This window comes from Mustelus asterias, chromosome 1 (assembly GCF_964213995.1).
Source record: "Mustelus asterias chromosome 1, sMusAst1.hap1.1, whole genome shotgun sequence".
Taxonomy (NCBI): Eukaryota; Metazoa; Chordata; class Chondrichthyes; order Carcharhiniformes; family Triakidae; genus Mustelus; species Mustelus asterias.
In genome coordinates, this window is record NC_135801.1 from 43085179 (window position 1) to 43101114 (window position 15936).

A 15936-nucleotide genomic window follows, 5' to 3' on the forward strand; every position below is an offset into this window, starting at 1 on the left:
TTGCACACCTGATCCAGAAGTGTAAATCTAAACCTTCAGGTACTGTTTGCAATTCTAGATGCCATTTCATAAAATAGATAGAGAGGCACTCAGAACTATGCAGAGAAGATCTACAAGCATGTTATCTTACACTGGTGTACATATCAGAGAAGGATGAACAGGCTGGGATGTTTCTTTTCTTGGAAAAAGGCTGAGAGGTGTCCTGGTACAGATCCTAAACATTGTGAAAGTTTTTGATATTGTGGATACAGAAAGAAGTTTTCCACTTGTGGGAAGGAGTATATCTAGAGGTCATCATTATAAAAGAAATCCAGTTGGGAATTCTGAAGAAACCTCTTTACCCCCAATGACTGGTGATAATGTGGAATTCACTATCACAGGGAGTGGTTGATGCAATAGTGGGAATCTAGACAAGCAAGAGGGAGAAGGGATTTTAGAATTAAAATGATAGATTTAGATAAGCAAAGATGAGAGGAGCATAAATTCCAGCACGGTCAAATCGGACCTAAAGCTATCTGTGCCATATATCCTCTGCAATCCTATGTCAATACATCCAATATGATGGCCAGCAGGCACATGCACACTCTGAGCTGGAACTGTGCTGCTGCTATATTGGTAGAGGCATCCAGGGCCCATGTCTGAAACAGGCATTAGGTTTTTTGTACATTGCAAACGTTAGGCTGATATTTTTTGAAGCCAATTTTATAAAATGAGGCGACCCTGGACACAGCCAGCACTAGGAATACCAGGTCTACATGCAAACTAATCAGGAAGAACGGCTAGGAGAACAGCAAAGATATGTTTTGTAATAAAATATTTAAAGGAACTGCTAAAGGCCAACAAAGATATGTTTTGAAATAACTGAATGTGAAACCCAGACATGCAAGAGCTCAATATTAAAAACATGGACTGCTGTTGGCCACTGCTGAGCCCTCTCTCAATCACCTTCCTCCTTTTCTTAATTACTGCTTCTTTCTCTCTCCCAATTGTACTTTCCCCCCCTCCCTGTCGCCTTGTCACATCTCTCTCTCCCTGTTAATAACCACCACTTTCCCTTTCCAAGTCCCAAATGTTTTGTCATCTATGAATTGCCATGGAGCATTCAATAGATATCTATGGCTTTCCAGACAGATGTAAACAAGGCCTGAGGCCCAAATCCAGGCAGGCCTGGGACTTGCCTGTTCTGGTGGAGAGATGCAAGTTTGCACTCACAGCACAAATAAAGTTTGAGGCCATTGATTATAACCTAAATGGCAGCTCTAAATTAGGTTGATTGTACTTTGAGTAGATCATGGCCCAAAACTGTAACTTCTCAATTTTTTGTCATAATTCACGACACCAAAACTAAATCTAAGGGAGCAGATTTGGTCCTTCATAAAATTAAAGGGTAACTGTAGGAGACTAAACCCTTGTCTAAATTCCATTATTATACACAAAACCAATTCATCACAACTTGACTGGATTCAGATTTTCGACACACCGCCAAAATGCCATTATGAAACAGCAAATTAGAAACTTTAAACACCTATACTATGTTTCTGTTTGGTTCAAATGTAAGTTTGATCTTCCCCAAAATATTGCAACATTTGTTTCTGCTTAAACTAACACTGCTGTATTATTCTTATTTTCATTGACATTGTGATGGATCCCTCTTCTAACAAATTTTGTTTTCACAATTTTTCCTCCATTGGAATATTTATTCCTTCCTGAGGCTGATGCCCTACTCTCCAAATGAACAGAAGCTAAAAATCTGACCACTGACACTGAATGCTGGTTAAAATGAGATTGGAACGGATTTCAAGTGGGACTGATTTAAGTCACTGGGTTCATAAATCAGTCATTACTTATTCTCAGTAAGATGTTGTGAAATGAACGTTCAGCTTATTTCATTCAAATGTATTGAGTGTCAGGGCACATTTAACGACAACGTGTAAGTTTCAGGGCAATCCTCCATATCTTAAAAGGACTCAGGAGAAACCTGACAGTTTAAAAGTGGCCAACTCTGGCTGCTGGCTGATAAAAACCTCCCAGAAAGCTCGGCAGGACAAACATAACCTGTCTGTGGACTGTGCTCAGGAAAGGTGTGAGCTCCCTGAATATGCAAGTGGCCAGAAAGGCAGACACACCAGTGATCTAATCATCAGAAGGACAAAGGGAGATGGAGACCAGCAGACGAACAGTAAACAGACCAGCAGGGAGACAATGGCCACGGAAATCGGCCCATCCACAGAAGACAAGAAGACCCATCTCACTAATGGGATACCGTTCAGGAAGCTCCGGAGGAGCATTAAAAAGACATTAAAATAACGACCAACGGGGGTCAAGGCAGTTCCAGCCTTTTGTGTTTGGACTTGATTCAATTAAACCGAGACTGCCGGTGATCAAAAGCCCCTTTGTCCTTGAAAATCACCTATGGGGGCAGGGAAGTTGGTTGCTAAATTGGGCTGAAGTTAAGATCAAGAGGGGCAGACAAGCCAAACCGAGCTCTCTTCCAGAATCGCAAGCTCATGTGCAGGGGTGCAGACCACCAGCAGCCCAGTTTCGACCCTGCACTAAGACATTCGAGCCCATCACAAAGGAACCCCTTTTAGAATTGTGAGTATCCCAGCCAACCTTGTGAAGCTCCCGAGGATAGGATAGAGGTTGAGGCAAGGGGAGGGGTGGTGTATTGTAATTTTAAAGTTCAGTAATCTTGTTTTGAACTGTGTAAAGTAAGATTTTACGTTGTACCCGTTAGCATTTCTCCCATAGTGATAGTATAAAGTATAAGTTTTATTCATGTGTGGTGTGGTATTGGAGAGGTTGATTCTATTGTTAAATAAATCACTGTAAGTTTTGAAACTCGTTTGGAGTCCGTCTTGCCTCTTGTTCTCTCATCAACGCACTCTGGTGAGGTCACAGCTTCAATATCCCTGACCATAAATCCGGAATCTAGAACCGAAGGTGATCTGAGCGATTCGAACCCGCTCACTCAGGGAGACTGCTGGTCAGGAGATAAAGAAGAGTCTCTCTGCTCTCTCTCTTGGAGACCTACTCGAGTGGAGTGGGTGCAGGGTGGCCGTTGTCCCACCGACAAGGGAGAGAATCACTCAGGCCTTGGTGGGGGTTTTGGGATGGCTGTGTGATATCAGTATCAGGTTACCGGTCAGGTATAAACGGTGAGCCTGGTTCAGCGCTCTCTCCTGCGGAGTTGCCCCAGTGCAGCATTCCCCGGCCTTTGAAATTTCAAGGCCTGTAAGAGAGAGACACTCACAGCTATCGGCAGACCCCCAAATACCGGCCTGTAAGTGGAGTAAAGAGAAAGATCCCGCTACAAACGTATAGATGTTTTAAAAAAACTAAATCATACTCATTTATTTGTTGGAAAACAATTCTGTTCAGCAGATAAAAGACCAAGGCAGTGATTCTCCCATCCCGACCTACTAATTTTTTGGCAGATCGGGCTGGGAGAATTGCATGTGCGCTGATTCTCGGGAATTGCGCATGGGGCAGTGCCAAGGGAACAGGACATGGGGCAGAGTTTAGGGGCAATCAATGGGGGTGGGGGGGTCCTGCTGCCACTCTACCATTGGCATCATTCGGGGCTGGAGAGGGGCCAGCGATTGGAGCAGGCTGGAGGGGGTGGATTGACTGCCGGGGGAGGAGTCTGCATCCCATTGGAGGGGGGGGGGGGGGGGAATCGGGGGGTCTGCATCCCATGGAGGGGGGGGGGGGGGGATGGAGGGGGGCTGGAGATCAGGGTGCTCCAGGATGCGGGGGGGGGGGGGGGGGGGGGGGGGAAGAGGTCGGGGCTGGCCCGGGAATGCTTGTGGGGGCTGCGATCGGGCCGTGGGGGTTGGGGGGCAGCACTGCGGGGGTCCCGGGCTGGCCAGTGATAGAGTGGCAAGCAAAGTGCAGGCTGACAGTTCGGGGCCACTGCGCATGAGCAGAAGCCTGGAACTGTCAAACTCTGACGTGAATAGGACCCGCCCCCTGAGCTTTTAATGATATTCACGATTGTGCCCTCTGCAGTGCAGAGTGTGGGTGATTCGAGTCGGAACTCCCATTGGAAAAACAATCGTGATTTACATCCGTTTTCCTGCAAATTCAGCACTTAGAACTTTTTTGGGAGAATCACCCCCTAAAAGATCATAAGAAGTAGGCCATTCGATCCATCGAGCCTGCTCCGCCATTCAATGTGACCATTGCTGATCCGACATTCCTCATGTCCACTTTCCTGCCCTTTCCCTGTAACCCTTGATTCCCTTACTGATCAAAAATGTATCTATCTCAACCTTAAATATACACAAGGACTCTACCCTCACAGCTCTCTGTGTTATGGAGTTCCAAAGACTCACATCCCTCAGAAAGGAAATTTCTCCACATTTCAGTCTTAAATTAACCCCTCCCACCCATACAATTCTTATGAAATCTGAGTCTTCTGTCCTAGACTATCCCATGAGGGGAAATATCCTCTCAGCATTTATTCTGTCAAGTCCCTTAAGGATCTTATATGTTTCAATGAGATCACCTCTTATTCTTCTAAATTCCAGTGGGTAGAGTCCCTACCTGTTAACCTCTCCTCACAAGACAATCTCTCCATACCAAGGATCATTCTAGTGAACCTTCTCTGAACTGGCTCCAATCTTTCCTGAAATAAGGAGACCAAACCTGCTCACAGTACTCCAGATGTGGTCTGAACAGTACCTTGTACAGTTGCAGCAAGATTTCCCTATTCTTATACCCCAACCCCCTTGAAATAAAGACCAGCATTTCATTAGCCTTCCTGATGACCTGCTATACCTCTGTGCTAGCTTTCTATGTCTCATGCATAAATACCCTTAAATCCCATTGTGTTGTAACTTTCTGTAGTTTTTCTCTATTTAAATAATATTCTATTCTTGTGTTCTCCCTTCCAAAATGAACAATTCCCCATTTTCCCACATTATAGTCCATTTGCCAGTCTTTTGCCCACTTACTTTACCTATCAGTATCTCTTTGTAAACTCTTAGCATCCCGCTTGCAACTTGCCTTTTGACCTATTTTTGTGTCATCTGCAAATTTGGCTACAGTATATTTGCTTCCTTCCTCCAGTCATGAATATATATTGTAAACAGTTGCGGTCCCTGCACTGATCCCTTGGAACCCCACTGGTTGCAGGTTGCCAACCTGAAAACTAATCCCTGATACCCACTCACTGTTACCTGCCCATTAGCCAGTTCTCTATCCATGCCAACGCTTCCAACACCGTGGGCTCTTATGACTTAACCTTTTGTGAGATACCTTGTGAGGTCAGGGAACAGGACAAAGCATAAATTCAGCCCCACAATCTTCTCAGTGGCTAGAGATTATAGAGATGCTCAAAAACATCAGCAAAAACAGTTGTCCAGGCATTCCAGTGGAAGGATTTTCATTATCCGATTGGAATTGAGCATCTGGATTTATTACAGATTTCTAAACAGCTGACTTGCGATGTGTCTAAATGGCAATTTGGATTACAAGTACAACTGAATAAACATTATCAAAGTTATCAACTTACAAACAAAAAAGTAAAATGCTACAATCCTGGAATTCTTGAAAGAAAAACAAAAAATTCAAAGATTAATACGGTGCATCTTTTAAAGCACTAGTCACAACATTTGTGCCAAATAACATTTGTAATTGACAGGATATGATTTTTCAATATGATTTTTAAAAAACTCTTAAGTATCTACTCATAAACCAAGGATTTTCTTTAAATGGTCAACAATTTTCTAAATAATTGCCCATTTATCTTTAGTGATAAAATTAGAATCTTAGAAACCCTACAGCACAGAAAGAGGTCATTCGGCCCATCGAGTCTGCACCGACCACAATCCCACCCAGGCCCTACCCCCATATTTACGCACTAATCCCTCTAACCTACGCATCCCAGGACACTAAGGGGCAATTTTTTAGCATGGCCAATCAACCTAACCCGCACATCTTTGGACTGTGGGAGGAAACCGGAGCACCCGGAGGAAACCCACGCAGACATGAGGAGAATGTGCAAACTCCACACAGACAGTGACCCAAGCCAGGCATCGAACCCAGGTCCCTGGAGCTGTGAAGCAGCAGTGCGAACCACTGTGCTACCGTGCCGCCCCAAATTAGCATTGGAATTTACACTCTTGGCAGGCAGCCTTGCCTGCTCGCAATGCAGATCAGATATTTGGGAGCATATTGTTTAAGATTTCCCAATGATGGTCAGGAATCAATGGTACAAACCTTAACTTCCAACTTTCACACCAGCTGAGTGAATTCACAAAATTACCCTCACTGGGACATCTAATCTAAATTAGGATAAAACTGTGAAAGTTTAGGTGCAGAGCCAGGAAGAGTGACCTGCCCAGTTGTTAAATTATTGCTGCTTGAAATGATAAGGTGCTGCTGTCATCACAGCAAGTTGCTACACATTGTCATGAGTTTAAAAGTGTTCCAAGTCTGTGCCACATACCTATATAAGACATAAATATACTTATACCTGTAGTGTGAGTTGCATCTCAGTTTCTGTCCTTACAGGCAGAATTTAATGAGTGACAGGATTTGTTATGGTGGCAGTGCCCACTCGCCATTATGTCGTGAACTGATTCAACTGGTTGCCCAGTGGGTGGCTGTGCTGCTAAGGTTCCTGTTACTGGCAAAATGCCACATTGCTGGAAAACATCGGGCTCCACCCCCACTCCAAAGCCCTCTCCCACCACATTGTCAGCTTTCCCACCTCCCAACTCATCTAATGCCTGATAAAAATCAGCCCCAGGTGTTTTACTGCTGGTGACCACTCAGCAGTGGGCAGGGTTTGTACAATAATGCACAAAGGCCTCCTTACCACATTTGTGGAGTGCCAGTGACTTATATCACCATTCTTATGACAATTGCAGTCAGTGGAGATGTAATCCTCTCAAATATCACGGATTGTTAATTCACAGCCCACTCCAGAGACTTGAGCACAATATCTAAGCTGACACAGCAGTTGTGGTCTTGAGGGAGCTATGCACTGGTGGAGTTGCCATCTTTTCGATGAAACATTCAACCAAAGCCCATCAGCTCATGGCACTCTTCAATGAAGAATGAGGAGTGCACTCCAGTGCCCTGGTCAATATTTATTTTTCAACTGTTACCACAAAAACAGGTTATCTCGTTATTACCTCATTGCTGTTTGCAGGACATTACGATATACAGTGTGCCTGCTACATTTGAGTAAGAAGTCTCACAACACCAGGTTAAAGTCCAACAGGTTTATTTGGTAGCACAAGCTTTCGGAGTGTCAATCCTTCTTCAGGTGAGTGGGAGTTCTGTTCACAAACAGGGCATATTTAGACACAAACTCAATTTACAAGATAATGGTTGGAATGAGAGTCTTTACAGGTAATCAAGTCTTAAAGGTACAGACAATGTGAGTGGAGAGAGGGTTAAGTACAGGTTAAAGAGGTGTGTATTATCTGAGAACCTCTCTGGCTATGTCGAGCGCATCCTGAAACCCATTGTACAAAGAACCCCCAGCTTCTGTCGCGACACTACGGACTTCCTACAGAAACTCAGCACACATGGAGCAGTTGAACCAGGAGCACTCCTCGTCACAATGGATGTCTCGTTGGCCCAATGTGACTCCTTGTCACAATGGATACACCATCGCCCACGACAACGGCATTGCTGCAACTGCCTGAGTACTCAACGCCGACAACTGCCAATCTCCAGATGCAATTCTACAACTCATCCGCTTCATCCTGGATCACAACGTCTTCACCTTCAACAACCAGTTCTTCACCCAGACACACGGAACAGCCATGGGGACCAAATTCGCACCTCAATATGCCAACATCTTCATGCACAGGTTCGAACAAGACCTCTTCACAGCACAGGACCTTCAACCAACGCTATACACTAGATACATCGATGACATTTTCTTCCTTTGGACTCATGGCGAATAATCACTGAAACAACTATATGATGAATAATGTTTTATCTGGTTTGTTAATAAAGAAAGAACAAAGGCAAAGACTTTTAGAGAGAAGAAGATTAAGAGGCGACATAATAGAGGCATACAAGATGATCAGAGGATTAGATAGGGTGCACAGTGAGAGCCTTTTTCCTTGGATGGTGATGGCTAGCACGAGGGGACATAGCTTTAAATTGAGGGGTGATAGATATAGGACAGATGTCAGAGGTAGGTTCTTTACTCAGAGAGTAGTAAGGTCGTGGAATGCCCTGCCTGCAACAGTAGTTGACTCGTCAACATTAAGGGCATTTAAAGGGTAATTGGATAAACATATGGATGATATTGGAATAGTGTAGGTTAGATGGGGTTTAGATTGGTTTCACAGGTCGGCGCAACATTGAGGGCCGAAGGGCCTGTAATGTTCTATGTTCTATGACATCAACAAGTTCCATCCCACCATCAGACTCACCATGGCCTACTCTCCGGAATCGTTTGCACTCTTGGACACGCGCATCTCCATTAAGGACAGTCACCTCAGCACCTCACTGTACCGCAAGCCCACGGATAACCTCACGATGCACCACTTCTCCAGCTTCCACACTAAGCATGTTAAAGAAGCCATCCCCTATGGACAAACCCTTCATATTCACAGGATCTGCTCAGATGAGGAGGATCGCAACAGACACCTACAGACACTGAAAGGCGCACTCATAAGAACAGGATATGTGCTTGATTCATTGATCGACAGTTCCGACGCGCCACAGCGAAAAACCGCACCGACCTCCTCAGAAGACTAACAGGGGACACGGCAGACAGAGTACCCTTCGTCGTCCAGTACTTCCCTGGAGCGGAGAAGCTACGACATCTTCTCTGGAGCCTTCAACATGTCATCGATGAAGACGAAAATCTCGCCAAGGCCATCCCCACACTCCCACTTCTTGCCTTCAAACAACCGCACAACCTCAAGCAAACCATTATCCGCAGCAAACTACCCAGCCTTCAGGAGAACAGTGACCACGACACCACACAACCCTGCCACAGCAACCTCTGTAAGACGTGCCAGATCATTGACATTGTAGCCATCGTCTCATGTGAGAAAACCATCCATCAGGTCCACGGCACATACTCTTGCAACCCGGCCAACGTTGTCTACCTGATACACTGCAGGAAAGGATGTCCTGAGGCATGGTACATTGGGGAGACCATGCAGACGCTACGACAATGGATGAATGAACACCGCTCGACAATCACCAGGCAAGAGTGATCTCTTCCTGTTGGGGAACACTTCAGCAGTCACGGGCATTCAGCCTCTGATCTTCGGGTAAGTGTTCTCCAAGGCGGCCTTCACAACACACAACGCAGAATCGCTAAGCAGAAACTGATAGCCAGGTTCCGCACACATGAGGATGGCCTCAACCGGGATCTTGGGTTCATGTCACACTGTCTGTAACCCCCATGACTTGCCTGGGCTCGCAAAATCTCACTAACTATCCTGGCTGGAGACACTGCACATCTCTTTAATCTGTGCTTAACCCTCTCTCCACTCACATTGTCTGTACCTTTAAGACTTGATTGCCTATAAAGACTCACATACCAACCATTGTCTTGTAAATTGAGTTTGTGTCTTTATATGCCCTGTTTGTGAACACAACTCCTCACTCACCTGAAGAAGTGACACTCCGAAAGCTTATGTTACCAAATAAACCTGTTGGACTTTAACCTGGTGTAGTGAGACTTCTTACTGTGCTTACCCCAGTCCAACGCCGGCATCTCCACATCACATTTCTGAGTGCGGGGAGCCTGTGACACCCCTGTGCGCCGGGAGCCTGTGACACCCCTGTGCGCCGGGAGCCTGTGACATTTTCTACATTCCAACAGTGACAGCACTTCAAAAGTATTTCATTGGCTGCTCGTCACTTTCCAGTCTTACAGGGAGACTAGGGGCTATCATTCTCTCCATGTCCTGTCAGGAATTGAGTGGGATTGCTGAAAAAGTAGCAGGAAGATGCAGTGCACCAACCATTGCCTCTCTGCACTTACCTGGAATTTCCCCCCATTGGACATTCATCTCTGCTGACTGCATATAATATGTAATTATCAGTTAGGCCAGGAACAATAAGGGATTTCTGTTTCCACTTCTTTTGCCACCCTTCTGCCTGAATCTACGATATCTGTATCTGTTCAATTAAAGGTAGGAGTAGGGTAAAAATAGTAAAAGCCTCAAAGTCTTCTGATGGAGAGGGAGAGGGAGAAACCCAGCAAAAGAATATTTTCCCTCTATTCCAAGCCAAATGCCTACAATTGTAGGGCTGGTGTTCCAACCTGTTGTAGGACCTTAAGTGCCCTTTGAAGAAAATTTAAACTCATCTATGACATTCTCTTTTCCTCTCTGCTTATTATATCTTGGCAGAGATTTAAATAAGTTGTGTTTTAGTTCTTTACACAATGTTTAAGACTCAATATCCCAATGTTTAAGACTCAGTCTTCATTAAGCAAGTCTCTATTACTTAAGTTAATAAGGTGAACTTACCATAGTTGTTTCATGTATTGAGCCAAAGCTATTAATGAAAATATTTACTTGTACATCAACTGGAATATCTAGGAAAAAAACAGAAGAATTGTTAATCTCACAGAATAAGTACTAAATTTAAAAGAACAAAGATCGTTGGACAAAAAGTTAGCACAGAAATGTTGATTCTTCACCCACCCCAAATTTCAAAGCATTCAACTCCCGATGTTTTTACCAAGCTGACTATTCCAAAGTAGTTTTGTTTTTGAGAAAATAATCTATTCTTGATATATGTTATATTCCTGATAACTTTTAAATCTACCTTTTGCTAATTTACACAAGTTATTTGATCCTTCTTTTCCTGGTCAATGTGAACAAATTGAACAGTGATTATTAATATTTTTTAATAGGTTATATAATTTGCTCCCCTTAATCATTTTCTTATTTTCCTTCAAATTAATCCAGTTTGCATTCAGGATCAATCTTGCTCTGTGCAAATTTAACGAGAAACTCATTCCAGATTTTAACATTTGATGTCAGATGATAGCTGATCTTTATTAAGCACATTTGAACACAAAAATGACGTCAACATTTTCTGATAGGGTTGCCAACCAGCTCCATCTGCATTGTGAGATGGAGTAACTGAGATGTATTCAGGTTCCTCCAGACTTAGAAAGAGAAATTGTCTGCACCGCTAGAAGGAGTCAATCGATGTATTTTATTTTATTTCTATTTTGCCTCCAGATATGATCACCATAACACGATAAGGTTATGGGATCAATCAAAAGGCCTAAAAGATAGCCATGCCAGCCATAGCTGGCAAGAGTTCGACTGTGATCTTCCAATCAGCTGAAGAACTCTCTCCACCATGAACCATTTTTCATTCATTCACAGGATATGGATATAATTGGCAAGGCCTATTTATTGCCTATCCCTAATTGCTCTTGAGAAGGTTACGGTGAGCCACCTTCTTGAATATAACTGAGTGATTTGCTAACCCATTTTAAAGCACAGTTAAGAGTCAACCACATAGCTGTTTGTCTGGAGTCACACATAAGCCAGATAAGAAGATAAGATTTCCTTCCCTAAAGGGCATCAGTGAAGCAGTTACATTATTAAGCATTTAAGGGATGCTATCACTTTGAGGGAACTGGATCATATGTATCATGTGATCCAGCCTTCGTTTCACTTTGGCCTGGACACAAACACACAGCTCTGTGTCCATGTATATTTGTTTCCTTGTGCCGAGCATTAAAAAATGAATCAACAATTTGTTTGCACAGCCCCTTGTGAGTGATTGATGCTCCTTGTATCATAATCATAATACAGGGCATGGTTTGTAACAGTGGTTCCTTCTAAATGACATGGTGCTGAATCTGGCAGCAAGATTAATTACATGTACGAATGACATGGTTAACAGTTTAAGATTGTGCTGCATTGCAGCGTGGTGACTGCACAGAAATGCTTTGAAGGCACAGTGCAATGATAGTGTTCAAATAAAAATCTGTAAGCAGATGGATCCTTTGTGGTGAGCGGGACAACACAGCAAGAGGACCAGTGCTGGGTTAGCTCAGTCAGAAAAGGCAAGTAACCAGGGTGTGGACTGGATTGATCGCGAGCGAGGCAGCATCAAACAAAACAAAAAACAATCAAAACCATCATTAAATTGGGCCGGAGAAGGTTGCATATAAGGGTGGAGCTTCAAAAAAGCAAGTGAGAGCAGTTATGGCACCCCAGGTACTACAGAAGAAGGAAGGTCAAAGGGATATTGTCAGAATGTCCACAAAATTCCCCAGTTTAAATTGGAATGTGGCTGTCCTACCATCTGAATTCAAAATGTTTAAACAATGTACAGAAATATGGTTTCTTAATTCAGATGTGTCTGAATCAGAAACAAAAGTCATAAAAATTGGCCTACCAATTGCAAATGAGGTTGAACTTGTCAGGATTAACAGGCTGAAGAGCTAAAGGACCCCCAAAACATACAGATTACATTGGAAGGGCAGTTCAGAATCAGGTTAAATATCTATTAATTGGCTAGAGTTTATGTCATTCTGACAACAGCCTACAGAATCTGTAGGCAGCTTCATCAGCAGATGCAGGGTAAAATGGTACGTACTTGATTTTCCAAGCGCAGAACCAGCAGACAAAGTTGTTGAGATGATGATTGCATCCACTCCCCAGAACAATGCTGAGCAAGCCTAAAATGTACAGCATCAAAGAGCTACTAAAGGATGGATGTGAGTATGAAATGATCCTCACAAGTTGACAAAGCCTACAGAACCTAAGCACAACCTCATTTGTTGACACACTACCAGAAAATCCAAGCCTGTAAAACCTGTGAAAGGTGGGGCCACCTTCTGCATGCCCAGCTTCCACCAATTCCGCAAAGCATTTGCCAAAAAAGGCCATTGGCAGCAGCAATACACTCGAGCAAAGGCAGCTACAAAGAGCTGTGCACTGATCCAAATAAATCTTTAAACAATAAAAAAATGACCATCTGGTATCCCGTCAGCAACATATATATCAGGTGATTGCCAAACCAGAAAATGATGGCGATGTGCATGACGAGATGAAGAGCCGTCAACCCTGTCAATCTCATGGAAAGCATAGACACCTTTACACCATCTGAAGTGATTGCAAAGATTCAAATTATCTGCTCTAAAAAAGTTGGTAACTACTTGTTATTGGCCAAGATTGACACAGGTGCAAATGCCAACAAAGTACCTCTGAATTCTAAAAGACATGTATCCACAGACATGGAAGGCCATTGATAAACCTACTACTGTGAAACTCTCTGCATACAATGGTTCACTAATCAATGCACAGAATCCCTAGTCCTGGAATGCAAGTACCAATCTGCCAGCAGACTTGATTGATTCCGCATAAAGACCATTGATTCCGCATAAAGTTCCTATGCATCCTTGGTCCAAAATCGAATCTGACCACTTTTATGCCCATGGAACCAACTTCATCATAATGATCTACCATTTTACCAAATACCCCATTGTTTGACAATTGTACAATACCTCAAGTACAACTGTTGCAAAAACTCTGTTCTGTTTTCAGTCTATTTGGTGTGTGTAGAGAGATCATTACAGATAAAAGTCCACAATTTACTGGTCAGCCATTTCAGGCTAAATGTGAAGACTGGAAATAATTCTTCTCCTCATTACCCTCAATCTAACAGCATTGGATAAAGAGAAAAGGGAAGGTTAATTGCAGACATCGAGGGCTCAAAACAGCAGAAGCCCTAGAATGCGCAAGAGGGAACTTAAAAAAGAAATTAGGTGAGCAAAAATAGGACATGAAAGGATATTGGCAGGTAAAATAAGGGAAAATCCTACATTGCAATGTTACATCTGAGAGCGACAACTTTAAGTACAACTATTCCATCATTGGCAGAGCTTATGTTTGACAGACGAGTGCATACCAATTTACCTACTCTAACTCATTTACTCTCTCAAAGAGTAGAGAGCAACTTTTAAAACTGCAAGGGCACAATCAGGTGGCGTGCTCCCGACTCAGAAGTGGGTGAAATCGCACATGCAGATGTCAGCTATGCATCCCAATTTCATCACACACACAAGATATTTTGGTCAGCGGACGCACAGAGCGTTAGCACACCGACTTTCAATTATGGAGTCACTTGAGCGGATTAATTCTCCAATTGACTGGAATATTACATTGCCCATGTGACTCTACTCAGTAGGAAGCACCTCCTCCGAGGAGGAAGACATGGGACGAAGAGAGAGGAGGCCTGGTGATCACAGGCATCATCTCAGAGCAGAGGTGCAGACACTGGGTGCTCAGGACCAGCAGGGAGGTCAAGAAAGATGTCCCTGCAGAAAATGCCACTGCAGGCAGTGATCCAACTATCTTGGCATGACAGAGGTCCAGTGCCGCAGGAGGCTACAGTTTTCAAGACAAGCTGTCACAATGATTAGCTAGATGACTGAGGCGGATGTAGCCTCCAATTATGTGGGTGGACATCCAATGCCCGTGGGTCTCAAGGTCATTGTCGCCCTTAACTGTTATGCTGCCGGATCCATCCAGGGCTGTGCGGGTGATCTTTATGAAGTGGCCCAGATCTGTGCAAGGTACCCTGGCAGCTCCCACGCTGCCTACATTCTACGTCACTCAAAGTGCCGAGGCTGTTCACAGCTCCAGTTCACCTCAATGGATGGGTGATTGGTGACAAGCATTATCCTTTGAAAAGGGAGCTACTGGTACCTCTCAGACACCCAAAGACAGAGGCAAAGGAGAGATACAATATAACATAATATAGTTAATACAATACAAATACAACATGGAGAAACTTATTCACCCAGAGAATGATGAGCCTGTGGAATTCTATACCACAAAAAGCAGGTGAGGCCAAAACATTGTATGTTTTCAAGAAGGAGTTAGATATAGCTCTTGGGTGAACAGGATCAAAGGATATGGGGGGAAAAGCGGGAACAGATTACTGAGTTGGATGGTCAGCAATGATAATGAATAATGGAGCAGGCTTGAAAGGTCAAATGGCCTACTCCTGAACCTATTTTCTGTGTTTCTATGTTTATAATCACTGCCACATATCCACAAGGGTGGTGGACAGGACAGTTGGCCTGCCGAAGATGAGGTTCCAATGCCTGGATTTTCCAGGGCCGTCCTGCAATATCCGCCAGAGTGTCACTCATTGTCGTCTGCTATGCTCTTCACAATTTTGCTCTCTCTCTCTCTCTGGAGGACCAAGGGGATGCTGAGGCCGGTACACCTGCTTCGGATAAGGAAACCAATGAAGGCTCACATGCAGAGCCCGGGCAGCTAAATGGTGAGGATGAAGATGCTGAACTGAAGAACCTTCAGGGAGGCAGGGAAACCAAGGAAAGCCTTGAATCAGCATTTTTTCAGCTAGGCTGGCATGGCCTGCCTTCCGTCACCACCTCCACCTCAAACATTTCACACATATATACAGGGCGGCACAGTGGTTAGCACTGCTGTCTCACAGTGCCAGGGATCCGGGTTTGATTCCCGGCTTGGGTCACTGTCTGTGCGGAGTCTACACGTTCTCCCCGTTTCTGCATGGGTTTCCTCTGGATGCTCCAGTTTCCTCCCACAGTCTGAAAAACGTGCTGGTTAGGTACATTAGCCATGCTAAATTCTCCCTCAGTGTACCGGAACAGGCGCCGGAGTGTGGCGACAAGGGGATATTCACAGTAACTTTATTGCAGTGTTAATGTAAGCCTACTTGTGACTAATAAATAAACTTTAAAACTAACTTTTATATACATTCCAAGAGCCCAATGTCTTGGAATTTGATGCCCCTAATTCTCTCCCCTGGCGTTGTTGAGGCTAATACCAATTTAAAGTACAGGATCAGTTTGCTCTAGAATTTAGAAGGTTAAGAGGTGATCTGATCAAAGTGTTCAAGATTCTAACAGGAAAAGACAGAGTAGACAAAGATTAATGATTTCCACTGGTTGAAGATTCTAGAACTAGGGGGCAT

At 44.0% G+C, this 15936-nt stretch overlaps 1 protein-coding gene across 1 annotated transcript in view; it reads right to left on the reverse strand.

Moving 5' to 3' along the window:
• The window catches only part of glrbb (glycine receptor, beta b), a 290676-nt gene that overhangs the window by 165217 nt on the left and 109523 nt on the right, over window positions 1–15936 (reverse strand). Inside the window, exon 3 of the mRNA XM_078212000.1 lies at window positions 10467–10534. Coding sequence (XP_078068126.1) covers window positions 10467–10534 — 68 coding nt within the window. The remainder of the gene's footprint in view (window positions 1–10466; window positions 10535–15936) is intronic.